The 14,142-nt window shown below is 49.3% G+C and overlaps 1 protein-coding gene across 3 annotated transcripts; it reads right to left on the minus strand.

Annotated features, from left to right (window-relative positions):
* Window positions 1-10,744: 10,744 nt before the first annotated feature.
* Window positions 10,745-13,836, minus strand: SYNE4 (spectrin repeat containing nuclear envelope family member 4). 3 transcript variants are annotated; one of them, XM_072616337.1, is made up of 5 exons: window positions 13,586-13,836; window positions 13,306-13,387; window positions 12,572-12,766; window positions 12,089-12,328; window positions 10,745-11,058 (listed from the first exon to the last, which is right to left on the minus strand). In XM_072616337.1, exons 1-5 carry the CDS (start codon window positions 13,594-13,596, stop codon window positions 10,816-10,818), a joined length of 771 nt encoding a protein of 256 aa, XP_072472438.1. In that variant the 5' UTR covers window positions 13,597-13,836; the 3' UTR covers window positions 10,745-10,815. The 3 variants fall into 3 exon arrangements, with proteins under 3 accessions (XP_072472438.1, XP_072472437.1, XP_072472439.1); XM_072616336.1 differs by having other exon boundaries at window positions 10,745-11,109; XM_072616338.1 differs by having other exon boundaries at window positions 10,745-11,109; window positions 13,658-13,742.
* Between the last annotated feature and the right edge of the window lie 306 nt (window positions 13,837-14,142).

Below are 14,142 nucleotides of genomic sequence, written 5' to 3' on the forward strand. Positions count from 1 at the left end.
AAGTCCAGGTGCGGAAAGGCCTTTCCCTGATCCAATCCACACCCCCAAGAGAATCCTGGGGAGTGAGGGGAGGATGGTGGGCCAGCCTTCACCGGACCTTCCTGGACCGTGGGCTCCGCTTTGGATGGCTTTTCCTGACCTCAGACCTAAGCAGGAGCTCGGAGCCTCCTGGGGCCAGGCTGCCGGCTCTGCCCTCCGCGCACCTGCCCCTCCCGGACCAGCCACCGGTCACTTAGCCCCGCCCCGGCCCCCCTGGGGCTCCGCGCACCGGCCACGCCCTCTCCTTCCCCGCGGCTCAAGGACACAGGTGGAGGGGCGGGGTCGCCTCTCCCGTTGTGACGTCACTGGCCCGGCGACCAATCGGCGGCGGGAGAGCCGGAAGCATGGCGCGAGGTCGGGCTGGAACTGCCGCAGGCAGTGCCCAGGCCCGGATCCCCGAACCCCGGGTGAGTGTGAGGCCGGCCCGCGCGTGGAGGCTGGAAGGAAGGAGACGCCCGCAGGGCCGCACGGCGCCTCCCCCCTTCCCCTGGGCGGGCGGGCGCAGATGAAGAAACGGAGGTCCCCGAGACGCGGCGTGACGCGCCCCCGAGTGTCCGCGGCGGGGCCGGAGCCCCGCGCTCCCCACGCCCGGCCATGAGCCGCCACAGCCGGCTGCAGAGGCAGGTCCTCGGCCTGTACCGGGAGCTGCTGCGCGCCGCGCGGGGCAAGCCGGGCGCCGAGGCGCGGGTCCGAGCCGAGTTCCGCGAGCACGCGCGGCTGCCGCGGACCGACGTGCTGCGCATCGAGTACCTGTACCGGCGCGGCCGGCGCCAGCTGGAGCAGCTGCGGGACCGCCACACCACGGGGATGGGCGTCTTCCGGCCCGGGCGGCCCCCGGAGCCCGAGCCCGAGCCCGAGCCCCGGCCCCAGGCCCCGGCCCAGCCCCAGGCCCCAGCCCAGCCCCAGCCCCGAGCCCGGACTGCGGAGCCCTGAGAGCCCTGAGAGATGCGCGCCAGCCCGCCGAGCCCAGCCCCCGCGGACCCCGGGGCGGAGGACGAGGAGACCCCCGGGCCGCACCCGCCAGGCCCCCCGCGGACCCCGGGGCGGAGGACGAGGAGACCCCCAGGCCCAGGCCCCGGCCCAGCCCCAGCCCCGAGCCCGAACTGCGGAGCCCTGAGAGACGCGCGCCAGCCCGCCGAGCCCAGCCCCCGCGGACCCCGGGGCGGAGGACGAGGAGACCCCCGGGCCGCACCCGCCAGGCCCCCCGCGGACCCCGGGGCGGAGGACGAGGAGACCCCCGGGCCGCACCCGCCAGGCCCCCGCGGAGGACGAGGAGACCCCCGGGCCGCACCCGCCAGGCCCCCCGCGGACCCCGGGGCGGAGGACGAGGAGACCCCCAGGCCCAGGCCCCGGCCCAGCCCCGAGCCCGGACTGCGGAGCCCTGAGAGACGCGCGCCAGCCCGCCGAGCCCAGCCCCCGCGGACCCCGGGGCGGAGGACGAGGAGACCCCCGGGCCGCACCCACCAGGCCCCCGCGGAGGACGAGGAGACCCCCGGGCCGCACCCGCCAGGCCCCCCGCGGACCCCGGGGCGGAGGACGAGGAGACCCCCGGGCCGCACCCGCCAGGCCCCCCGCGGACCCCCGGGCAGAGGACGAGGAGACCCCCGGGGCCGCTCCTAACACCCTAAGGCCCCAGAGGCAGACCCAGATCCCTCCAGGACCCCCACAGGGCTGGAGCCCATCGGGGACCCCTGGTCTGCGCTCAGAGGGGCCTCAGGGAGGGGCCCTCGACCTGGTTCTGGACAGCCGGCCTCCCGCCCCCCCCCCCCCCCCCGGAAAGGCCAGTTTGCTAAGACTTCCGTCTGCTTTTTCTGGGTGGAAAGGCAAATACAGAGGGGGAATATAGGGGACACATCCCCAACTCCCCAAACCTGTGGTCCTTCCTCCTAAAATAAAGTTTTTGTTCAAATATCTGTGTTTCCTTGGGGGACTGAGGAGGAAGAAAGCCAGAATTCATGTCTTCATGAATTTTTAGGGTTAGGTTGAAGATTGGGATTAGGCCCAGAATTATCTGGAAAGGGTCCTCATCCTCACTGTCAGTCATTTCCAGCTATCTCTACTCCATTTGAGGTTTTCTTTGGCAGAGATCCTGGAGCTCCAGTTCATTTTATAGATGAGTAAACTGAGGCAAACAGGGTGAAGTGACTTTCCCTGGGGCCACCTAGCTAGTAAGTATCTGAGGTCAGACTTTAATCCAGATCTTCCTGACTCCAAGTCTGCCCTTCTTCCAACCACTTGGCCACCTAGTGACCCTCCCCATCATCATGGCTAGTGAGAAAAGATATAGAACCAAGGTTAGAGTTTGATCAGAGTTAAGTCTACATGGATGATACCATCTAGCCTCTAGGTAGGAATTTCTGGCCTGGACATTTTGGGTACCCCCATCTATCCTTGAGTTGGGATTTGGTTGGGTTGATGGGGGGAGGAAGGGACTCCTGTTTTCACTGAATCTCCCAGAGTGATTTCATCTTTCCATCCCTTTGCTGAATCTGGGCCAGTTGGCTGGAGACTGGAGTTACACAAGGAATATACGTGTCCCTCATTCTTGCAGGCCTTCGATGCCTCCAGTTATTGGGTTTCTAGTTTCCATTTTGTATTTTATTTTTAATTGTAAGTTGAATTTTTTTTCTTGTGTGAACCTCAGTGCACTGTTTTGCCCCTGAGGTGTCTGATAGTGGAAGAAAAGGGAACAAACTTTTATAAGTGCCTACTGTGTGCTAAGCATTGTGTTAAGCATTTTACAGAGTATCTCATTCAATGTAAAAAAAATTAATCCCAAACTTCTGCAGGAATTAAACTGATGCATCCACATTTAGCTGTGCACATGTCTCCCTCATTAGAATGTAAACTTTTGGGGGACAGGCATGTTTTTCCTTTTTCTTTATATCTTTTGTGCCTGACTTCTAATAAAGACTAATTGATTAGAGACGATAAAGCAGTATCCAATGAAGGCCGGAAAGGCCAGATAGTTGGGAAAAAACTTTGATATCTCTGAATAACACAAGGCTAGGCATTAAGAAGGGACACCCACAGGGAGAGGTTTCTTTAAGGCCTTAGTTGGGAAAGCTCTGGAAATGCTGACTGGCCAACTAAGCATTTGTTAAGTGGGTTCTTTAAAATAGATATTAAGATGGAAAATTAATACTTGATTGGGTCTTTTCAATTTTGAGGATGTAAACCAAATTCCTCCTAGGCCCTCAGGCTCATAAACTAGGAATCAGCCTGGATGCCTCAGTATTTCTCACACCCCATATCCAAGGCCTGTCATTACAATGTCTCCCAAATACCCTTCTCTCCTCTGATACTGTCACCACTCTGATACAGACCCCTATCACCTCAGCCCTGGATTACTGCAGTAACTGCTGTGAGGAGTCTCAAGTCTCCCCCTACTCTTCTGTTTAGCCACCAGAGTGATTTTCCTAAAGCATTGATCTGATCATGTCACCCCCTCCTCAATAAACTCCAGGGGCTCCCTACTGCCTCCAGGAACAAATACAAAATCTTCCGTTTGGTCTTCCAAGCCCCTTCTTCCTGCCCAGTCTTCTCACCCCATCTTCCTAGGTCCTGTCCTGTCCATCCAGTGACACTGGCTTCCTGGGTATGATTCTCCATTTCTTGGCTCCAAACATTTTCTCTAGATGTCCCCTCTTCCTGGAGAACTCCCTCTCCTCATCTCCACCTCCTACCCTCTCTGGCTTTCTTTATGTCCCAGCTAAAACCACACCTTCTACAGGAAGCCTTTCCCAGGGCTTTGCCCTTGTTCCTTATCTCTTTTTTACCCTGTATCATTGGGGCATGGTTGTTTCCTGATGGTCTCCCCCATTAGATTGGGAGCTCCTTCCTCCAGAGCAGAAAACTGTCTTTTGCTTTTATATCCCCAGCACCTGACAAAGTGCCTGGCAATAGTTGGCACTTAAATGCTTATTACTAACTGACTGATGGACCTTGTGCTCCTTGAGGGTACAAGGGAAGGCAGGGACTATTTCATTTTGGTCTGGGACCTGGCACTGGGATGAAAATGTTTGTTGTCTTGGCATAATTGACTCCATTTTAAAAAATGTTCTTTTTTTTCCAATTCTAAATATTCTCTCCCCCCCCACATTGACAAGACAAGTAATGTAATGCCAGTTATACATGTGAAGTTATGCAAAGCATATTTCCATATTAGCTGTGTTTCAAAAAATAAAGGAAGAAAAATTAAGAAACTGAAAAAAATCTGTTTCATTCTGCCCTCAGAGTTCATCAGTTCTCTCTGGAGGTGGATAATATTTTTCCTCAAGAGACCTTCAGAATTGTTATGGATCATTGCATCGATCAGAGTAGCTAAATCTGATCATCATCCCATATTGTTGTTACTGTATGCAGTGTTTTCCTGGTTCAGCTCATTTCACTTTGCATCGGTTCACATAATTCTAAAAGCATCCTGTTTGTCACTTCTTACAACACAATAGTGTTCCATCGTAATCACAACTTGTTCAGCCATTCCCCATTGACGAGCATCCCCATAATTTCCATTTGTCACCACACAAAGAGCTGCTGTAATTATTTTTGTTCAAATAGATCCTTTTCCCTTTTTTTTGATCTCTTTGGGATATAGACCTAATAGTATTATTAGTGGGTCTAAGGGTGTGACCTTTCCCTCCCTCCCTCCCAGGATTATTGTGAGGATCAAATGAGATAATTATTGTAAAGTGCACATAGTAGGCACCATATAAACATCAGCTATTATTATTAGTCAGAGTGTCTGACTTGTTGTGACCCTGTGGACGGTCCGTGGAATTTTCTTGGCAAAGACACTGAAGTGGTTTGCCATTTTCCTCTCCAGTGCATTAAGGCAAAAGAGGTTAAGTGACTTGTCCAGGGTCACACAGCTAGTACGTGTCTGAGGCTGGATTTAACTCAAGTTTTCTACTCACAGTCATCTAGCTACCTCAAAACTATGATCCTACCAAGATAAGCTCAACGTGGGCTCATGATTTAGACATAAAGGATGATAACATTAACAAATTAGGGAAGTATGAAATATATTACCTGACACATCTATGGAGAGGGTGTAGTTTCATGTTGTTCCCCAGAATAGTTAGACCAGTTCACAACTCCACCAACAGTATATTAGTGTCCTTACTCTTTCACATCCCCTCCAGCATTTGTCATTTTCCCTTTCTGACATCTTAGCCAATTTGATGGGTGTGAAGTGGTACCTCAAAGTTGCTTTGATTTGCATTTCTCTAATTATTGGTGATTTTGGAGCATTTTTTCATATGATTATTGATAGCTTTGATTTCTTCTTCTGAAAACTACCTGTTCATATTTTTTGACTATTTGTCAATTGAGGAAGAGCTTTTATTTTTATTAATATAACTCAGTTCCCTATATATTTGAGAAATAAAACCTTTATCAGAGAAATTGGCTGTCAAAAGGTTTTCCCCGGTTTCATTCTTCCTAATTTTGGCTGCCTTGATTTTGTTTGTGCAAAGTCTTATTAATATAGTGTAATAAAAATTATCCATTTTACCTCTCATGATTGTATTTCTTGTTTGGTCATAAACTCTTCCCCTGTCCATAGACCTGACAGGTAATATTTTCCATACTTCTCTAATTTGCTTGTGATGACACCCTTTATATCTAAATCATGAGCCCATTTTGAACTTTTCTTGGTATAATAATAGTACTTATATAAAGTCTACTATGTGCCAAGCATGGTGCTAAGCACTTTACAATAATAATCTCATTTGATCCTCACAATAACCCTGGGAGGTGGTTGCTAGTATTGATCTGTGCGTAGTTTCTGCCAGACTGCTATCCAGTTTTTCCAGTAATTTTCGTCAAATAGTGAGTTTTTGCCCCAATAGCCAGGATCTTTAGGTATATCAAACTGTGGTCTTTTACTTCTATACAATATGTGCCTAATCTGTACCATTGATCATCTGTTCTATTTCTTAACCAGTACCAGATTTCTATGATGATCTCTGCTGTGTGATATAGTTTGAGATCTGGTATTCCTTGATCCCCTCCCTTTAATTTTTCCCCTCATCAATTCCTTTGACGTTCTTGTCCTTTTGTTCCTTCAGATTAATTTTTTAAATTATTTTTTCCAACTCTATAAAACAATTCCTTGGTAGTTTTACTGGTATGACATCGAGTAAGTAAATGAATTTAGGTATTACTGCCATTTTTATTACAGCGGCTTGGCCTCCCCAGGATCAATGAACATTTCTCCAACTGTTTAGATCTGTCTTCATCTTTGTGAAAAGTGTTTTGTAATTGTGGTCATATTATTCCTGTGCGTATCTTGGCAGGTAGATTCCCAAATATGTCTGCAGTTATTTTAAATGGAATTTCTTTTTCTATCTGTTCCTGCTGGGTTTTGTGGGTTTATTTGATAATCTGCAACTTTGCTAAATCTATAAATTGTTTCAACTAGTTTTTCAAGTTGATTCTCTGAGATTCTCCAGGTGTACCATCTTATCATCTGCAGAGTGATAGTTTCGCTTCCTCAATACCTGTTCTAATGGCTTCACTTTTTTCTTGTCTAAATGCTGTACCTTGCATTTCTAGTGCAATATTGAATAATAGTGGTGATAATGGACATCCTTGCTTCACCCCTGACCTGATTGGGAAAGCTTCTAGCTTATCCCCATTACTGACAATGCTGGATGATGTTTTTAGACAAATGCTACCTAGTATTTTAAGATAGGCTCCATTTATTCCTATGCTTTTTCGAGTGTTTTTAATAGGAATGGATGTTGCATTTTGTTAAAAGCTTTTTCTGCATCTATTGTTGTAATTTTATAATTTTTATTGTTTTTGTTATGGATACAGTCAATTATGCTGATAACTTTCTTAATATTGAACTAGCCCTACACTCCTGATATAAATCTCCCCTGATCATAATGTATGATCTTACTAGTATTTTAAAATTTTGTATTAATGTTCATTAAAGAAATTAGTCTAATTTTCTTTCTTTGTTTTTATTCTCCCTGGTTTAGGAGTCAAATTCTATTTATGTCTTAGGACAGGGTGGGTAACCTGTGACCTCTGGGCCACACGTGACCTTCTAGATCCTTGAGTGTGGCCTTTTGACTGAGTCTAAGTTTTACGGAACAAATCCTTTTATTAAGGATTGTTTGTGAAGTTTGAGTTCAGTCAAAGAGCCATACTTGAGAACCTAGAGGACCACATGTGGCCTCGAGGCTTCAGGTTCCCCACCTCTGTCTTAGGAAGAACTTAGTAGGACTCTTTCTTTGCCTATTTTTTTCAAATAGTTTGGAATTAATTTGGAAATAATATTGGAATTAATTGTTCTTTAAATGTTTGGTAGAATTTACTTGTAAATCCATAGAGTCCTGGATTTTTTTTCTTTAGGAAGCATATTTATTGCTTGTTCAGTTTGGTTTTTTTTTTTTAAGATAGGATTATGTAAGTTTTCTACTTTTTCTTACCTTCATGTAGACAATTTATGTTTGTTGTTTTTTATTAGTATTATTTACCCATTTCATTTAGATTGTCAGTTTTATTGGTATATAATTGGACAACAAAGCTCCTAATAATTGCTTTAATTTCATCCTCATTGATTGTGCATTCAGCCTTTTCATGTTTGATACTGGTAATTTGGTTCTAAGATACCTGAAAACTTTTCCTTTATAACTTCCTAAAATATGTTATCTAGGTTCTTTTTTTTGGATCATGGCTTTCAGGTAGTCCAACAATTCTTAAATTATCTTTTCTCAATTTATTTTCCAGTGCAGTTGTTTTTCCTATGGGATATTTTATATTTTATTCTATTGTTTTCAGCCTTTTGATTTTACTGTTTCTTGATGTCTCATGGAGTCATTAGCTTCCACTTGATTAATTCTAATTTTTAAGGGGTTATTTTCTTCAATAATGTTTTGTACCTTTTGACTAATTCTGATTTTTAAGGAACCCTAACCCTCTCTACCCTGGAACTGGGTGATGGACAATAGAGTTGCTGAATGGTTTCCAGTTCTACATCCAGAGCTAGCACAGGGATCCTCTGTAATCTCTTTCTGACCAGGAGTCCAGTCCCCTTACTGAGTCTGAGTGCTGAGCACTCCTGGCACCATTGATGAAGGCTACAAGGCCCACAGCTGGTATTGCTTCCACCATGCTGCTCCTTGGCAGTCTCCATCAGAGTTTCTGTTCTCCAAAGCGGCCCTGGGCTGGAAAAATGACTTATTCTGATATCTCATTGGTTATTTGCTTAAAATTCAATTTGATGTGGTTCTTTAGAGGGGGATGTTGAGAGGGTTTGGAAAACACGCTCACTTTCCTCAGCCATCCTACTGCCACCCCTTTCATTTTGTTAAATTTTGTGACTGAGTAATTATTATATGTTACTTTTCTTTAATAAGATGACTTCAGGGGTATAGCTTGGCAACGACCTATGTGCGCCTTAGATGTGACAGACAAATACTAATGACCTGTGTTCACCAGATTTAGTAAACTGTTAGAGATGTGTTCCCCAAATCTGATAGAGTTGATAAAAAACACTTGCTAATGATGTAATGTTTGATTGATATTTTTCTTTCACCGTAAGCTTAGGTAATCAATCACCAGTCAGAACTTGAGTTTAACCAGCTAGTGCCCATAGCAAGCCCCATTGGAAACCCACCAAAGCCCCTCACTCTTCAACCTGATCTTGGGTAACTGAGGCTGACTCCTGTGTTTTACCATCCCTATGTTTGCCTTCAGGCAGTGTTGATTGACTGGCAAAGTTCTGTAGACCCTCCAGATCACCATCTCCCAGGGAGGGAGACACATGGCCTCCTGGTGGGTAAAGAGAGAATGAGGACTCGTAGTGTAGCCCTAGGGAATCAGATTGGTGGTTTCTTCCTAATGGGGTCTAAAATAGAAAATATAAATTAATATTTACACACATTTGATTCATAAAGTTTCATTGCTAGTATGAAAAGTATAGATCTAATAAGTGTTTCCATATGTAAGAAATGATTATTTCTTATAATAATAATCAATTATTGAATTAGGATATTGAACTGAAGAACATTGGTGGTAGATGAGATTGCTTTTTGTCCTGGGTGGGAGATCCCACCCAGTTAGAAAACCTTACAAAGAACTTAATCTAAGGTGAATTCTGGCCCATTGTTTTCCACTTAGCCAGGCTTGGGTAGAGATGGACACTCTTTTCCCTAGATTGCCCTACTTGGGGTAGTCTGAATGGGAGACAAGTCTCTTTGTCCAAGACTGAGTGATCAGAGTCCATGCCTCTCATTAGAATAAATCCACCTCTCATTATAATATTCATTTTTCTCATTAATTGTTAACCAATCAGAGTTGATTGCCACCCTCAGCAACACCCACTCTGCTAAGGGTATAGAAGTATTGAGTGGATTCCACGAGGGGTCTTTGGCATTTGAGCATGCCACTGACCTTTTATTATCTGCTAGAGTGATAATAAAATAATTAATTACCCAGAAACTGTCACTCCAACTTTTTATACATTACATATCACATTAGTTAGCATAAAAAATGATGAATTGAATAGAGAAATGTAGTTCATGCTTTATAGCTCCCATGAGTTGGCACATGCTAGGTTTTTATAAAAGTTTGTGGATCAATCGTATTAATACATGTAGACATGACATTGAATAGATATAAATATATAAAAATGAACAGTCCCATTATTTAAAATGTCATTCTCCACAAGGACATCATGGTCTAACATGAAGGGCACAGCCATTTGGCAATTTTTGAAATTCAAACACTCCCAGGGCCTGTTCCAATGCTAGCACAGACACCTGGCCAAGGGTGACATCTGGTGCTGGGCTCCTGATGGGAGCAGTAGGGCATGGTATGACCAGGGCCCTCCTGGGTTGGGTTCCTTAGCCTCCTCTGAGCAGTGGGCATCCACCTCTTTCCCCTGACTTTAGGACTTGCCTCCACCGTGGCCAGGTATATCTGTAAAAGATCTTAGATGCAGACCTAAAAGGTACCTTAGAGTTCATCAAGTCTAAACCGCGCCCCCTCAACTTTGCAGATGAGGAAACTGAGGCACAGAATCCAAATGACTTGCCCTAGGTTCTACAAATGTCTGAGGTGGGATTTGAACTCAGGTCTTCCTGATTCCAAGTCCAAATTCCAAATAGTCTCCCTTGAGTGAATTTCATCCACCCCACTGGACTGACCCTAAGGGCCATACAGCCCCTGAGTTGCTGGCCTTGGTGGGGGGCTCAGTAGTAGGTAGTTCTTGAGATCAGTGGCCTAGAGTCTGAGCCCAGCTTTTACTCATGCACCATGTGACTGAGGGGCCCCTCTCTACCTGGGGCTGCCTTATTGCTTCAAGGATGGCCCCTGAAAACCCCAAATGTGACCAAGCATTCAGAACGTTAGTGTGAACACATCGCTGGCTGTGTCGAGTGTCCACATTCCTAAAGGTGGTGTGTGTATATGTGTGTGTGTGTGTGTGTGTGTGTCTGTGTGTGTGTGTATGTGTGTGTGTGCGTCCCCACTGGGGTGTGTGTGTCCACTGGAAGGTGTGTGAGTGAGCCAGGATACACACTGACTCCAGAAGGCCCCTCTGAAGGTATAGGATTATCCTATGGGCTGGGCTCTCCCAGCTGCTTCCCATCAGCATAGAAGCATGAATTGTCTACCTGGAAGGTGACCAGAGCCAGGAAGGGACAGGAGGGAAGGTAGAAACCTCACATACCAAGAACTCTCCAGGATGTTGAGTTTTTAAAGTTTATTCCAGGGATCCAAAGGCAGATAATGGGGTCTCCTCGGAAGGCCCATGGGGGTTCAGGTTGGGGGTGGGCCATTGACATAGTTGAGGACGAGGTGCAGGGGTCCACGGAGCTGGGGAGGGGGACAAGGAGGCCCCCTGGGTGGCGGCAGGAGACAAGCAAGCCCCAGCAGGAGCAGAAGCAGCAGAAAGAGGAGGGTCCGGCGGGTCCAGCGGGGCCGAGCTCTGCCTTCCTTGGGACCCTCAGAGCCCAGAGGGAGCTGCACAGTCACATCTCGGGGGCTCGGTTGTTTCCTGTCCTGAGTTCGGAAAGAAGACAGGGGGGCACTCCATGGCCCGAGGGGCCACACCTGCAGCAAGACACACACAAGCTGTAAGTCTGGAAAGACTTCTCTGCAGTCTGGAGGAGCCGAGGATGTCGGGCCAGGGGTCAGATCACCATCACCCCCTCCCCAACCCAGAGCCTAGAAATCTCTTTACTGAGCAGCCCCCTCCCCCAACCCTCAGCCTGGCTTCGGAGACCTGGGGCACTGAAGGGAGGGGGCACCTGTGGTGAGCCCCTTCCCCCATGAAGATCAGACACAGAAAACAGGGGCCTGCCCTAGAGATGCAGAGAGAGGCTGATGGGGTGAGACAGACTCATCCAAGACAGCAGACAGAGATCGGGGCTCACTGAGGACAGCTCTCTCTCTTCCGCCCCCCACCAAATCTCATCATGCTCTAAGATTCTCTTCTCTTTTTCTCTCTCTCTCCATCTCTCTGTCTCCCTCTCCAGCCCGTCTGTCTCCTTCTGTTTGTCTCTCCTTCTCTGTCTCTATGACTCTTTCTCCCTCTCTCTTTCTGTCTCCCTCTCTGTCTCTCCCATTCTCTGTCTTTCCCCTCTTCTTTCCTCCCCATTCCCCACCACCCCCACCCTTACATGAGACAAATGTGGAAAGGGCCAGGGAGAGCCAGAGAAAGACAGGGGACCAAACGTCAGAGAGGAAGAGAGAAGAAACAGACAACAGAGAGTCAGGGAACCAGAAAGCTGAGGGCGAGGCTCATAGGAAAGACAGACAGACAGGGAAGGCATCAAAGTAGGATTATGAGAGAGACAAGAATCTGGCTGGACAGGGGCATCAGAGACAAAGGGAGGGAGGCAGACCCTATGCCAGGATATTCTGCATGACAGCAAACTTAGGGGTGGGGTATCCAAGCTGAAGTCTGGACCCCTACAGCCCCATTGCCCATCTTGGGACACTGTGGGCCCCAAAAACTGGCCCTGGCCCTCCAAGCCCTCACTCCTCCTAAGACAGACCTGCCCTTGCCCCTGGCCCAGCTCTCACTCACCGAAGGGAGCTCAGCACGTCCACACACTTCACAGGGGGACCCCGGTGTCCAGACTCTCCTACTCCGGTGGGCACCCAGCCACCCCACATCCCCAGTGGGGTCCCATTCCAGCTCGGCTATGGGACCTTCCAGTGGGGGACCACCCCTCTCACCCCTAATCCCAACGCTTGGGCCAGGGCCAGGCCCATCTGAGTCAGTGTCTGAGTCTGGATCCTGGATCGAGGCAGGGTCCTCAAACACCTGGAATAAGAGGTCAGGGGTAAGGGGTCAAGGATCAGTGGGGTTGGGGGAATCACAGATAGTTATAGGCAGGAGCTACAGTGGGAGGGGGGGGCATAAGTAGATGAGGCTAAGAGTCAAAAGGGTCAGGGTCCTAGTTGGTTACATTTGGAAGGGCCGGGATCAGAGGTCTTCAAAGTTAAAGGGCTGTCAGGGATCACAGCTGGCTGAGGAGTGGGGCACTGGAACCTTGGTGGTCCCTACCAGGCTGTAGGCAATCAGCCGACTTCGATGCTGCCTGAAGGGCCGGAAGACGCCCTCACAGTGGGCAGTTGGGGCTGGCCTGCCCTCCTCAAGGGTGGCTGTGCTCCGGGATTTCCTCCTCCGCATTGGACCCTCCCCTGACACCAGCAGGACCCACACCTGCTCTGCTACTGGCTGATCATTAACCAGGAAGGCCTAGGGGGAACCCAGACATTGGGGACCAGTCCTGAGACCTCAGTCAACTGGCCTGTCTATGTGGACACATACTTCCAGGACAAGTCAGGCTCATCATCTCAGCACCCAGGTGTCCAGGACTACTGGTCCCTCTCTGTTCTGTCTGGTAGGCTGCCGTCCCTTCAGAGACCCAAGTGGGCAGGATCCCAGCAACTTTCTCAGTGACCAGGCCTCCATTTCCTCCCATGAGGACTCAAATATGCAGCAATGATCCCTAAGCCATCCCTCAGGAGACCCAAAGGTCTAAGTCCCACACCCTGCACCTTCAGGGGTTGAGGGGGACCCCTCATAGACCCAGGTGTCAGCCTTGGGACAGCTAGGCCAGTCACAGGTGTGAGGGAATCGCCTCCAAGGGCCCTGAGGGCAGAGCATACATCTACCTGCCTCCACCTGGAGTCACTTGAGAAGTTTTCCTAAACTTTCCCTCCCGTCTCTCCCCTAAACCTTCCCATATGAAAGCCTGCCTGCAAGGCTCCTGCTCTTCTCCCTTCCCATCATACCTTGAGTTGCTGAGTCAGGCAGGGGCCAAGGTCCAGGCATCTGCTTCGGGGAGGCAAGTCTAGGAGAGGGTACCTCCTGAGCCTGGCAGGGAGGGGGAAGTGAGAAAGGGCATCTGGACACAAGGCAATAAGGGGGAAGTGAATGGGATTCTGGGAGTCAGTATCCCAAGAGGCAGGTGATAGGGTTCCTGGTGACAACTGGGGTCATACAGGGATGGGGCCTGGAAGGAAGTGGGACATTTCTGGCTAGGTACCTCCCACCATTTCATGCCCCCCACACCTAAGCATCATCTTATCTCCCAGTCTTCCAAGGAAAAGGACCAGCCCTTCATGGGGCTCTCCAGAGTCTCACCCAGGACTGGAGGTGTCTCCTCAGGGAGGACTGAGCCCTTCCCCCACCCTGAACTGGGGTGGAGCCAGCACCCAGGAAACTCGATGCCCAGCTCAGGTGACACTTGTGCAACCTTAACCCCTTCATTCCTGAAGCTGGGCCTTCCCTCTGGCCCCTGGGGATCTGAGGACCTCTTCCTACAGGAATCCGAACTCCTGGTACACCCCACCCCAGCCTCAGCCTCCTCCCTCAGTGACCGAGTATCTGCCCCCCCAGTCTCTGCCTCCTCCTCCCTCAATGACCAGGTGTCTGTCTCCCCCACCCAGCCTCTGCCTCCTCCCTCAGTGACCAGATGTCTGCCGCCCCCCAGCTTCTGCCTCCTCCCTCAGTGACCAGGTGTCTGCCCCCCCAACCTCTGCCTCCTCCCTCAGTGACCAAGTGTGTGCCCCCCCCAACCTCTGCCTCCTCCCTCAGTGACCAGGTGTCTGCCCCTCCAGCCTCTGCCT

The sequence above is a fragment of the Notamacropus eugenii genome, chromosome 5 (genome assembly GCF_028372415.1).
Source record: "Notamacropus eugenii isolate mMacEug1 chromosome 5, mMacEug1.pri_v2, whole genome shotgun sequence".
NCBI lineage: Eukaryota > Metazoa > Chordata > Mammalia > Diprotodontia > Macropodidae > Notamacropus > Notamacropus eugenii.

Excerpts from the sequence above, each read along its gene's own strand:
- SYNE4 (XM_072616336.1), bottom strand. Across the intron at positions 12,767-13,305 it reads GCCTGACTCAGCAACTCAAG|GCCTTCCTGGTTAATGATCA; the intron begins GTATGATGGGAA and ends GGTTCCCCCTAG. Across the intron at positions 11,110-12,088 it reads GACGTGCTGAGCTCCCTTCG|GTGTGGCCCCTCGGGCCATG; the intron begins GTGAGTGAGAGC and ends GTCTTGCTGCAG.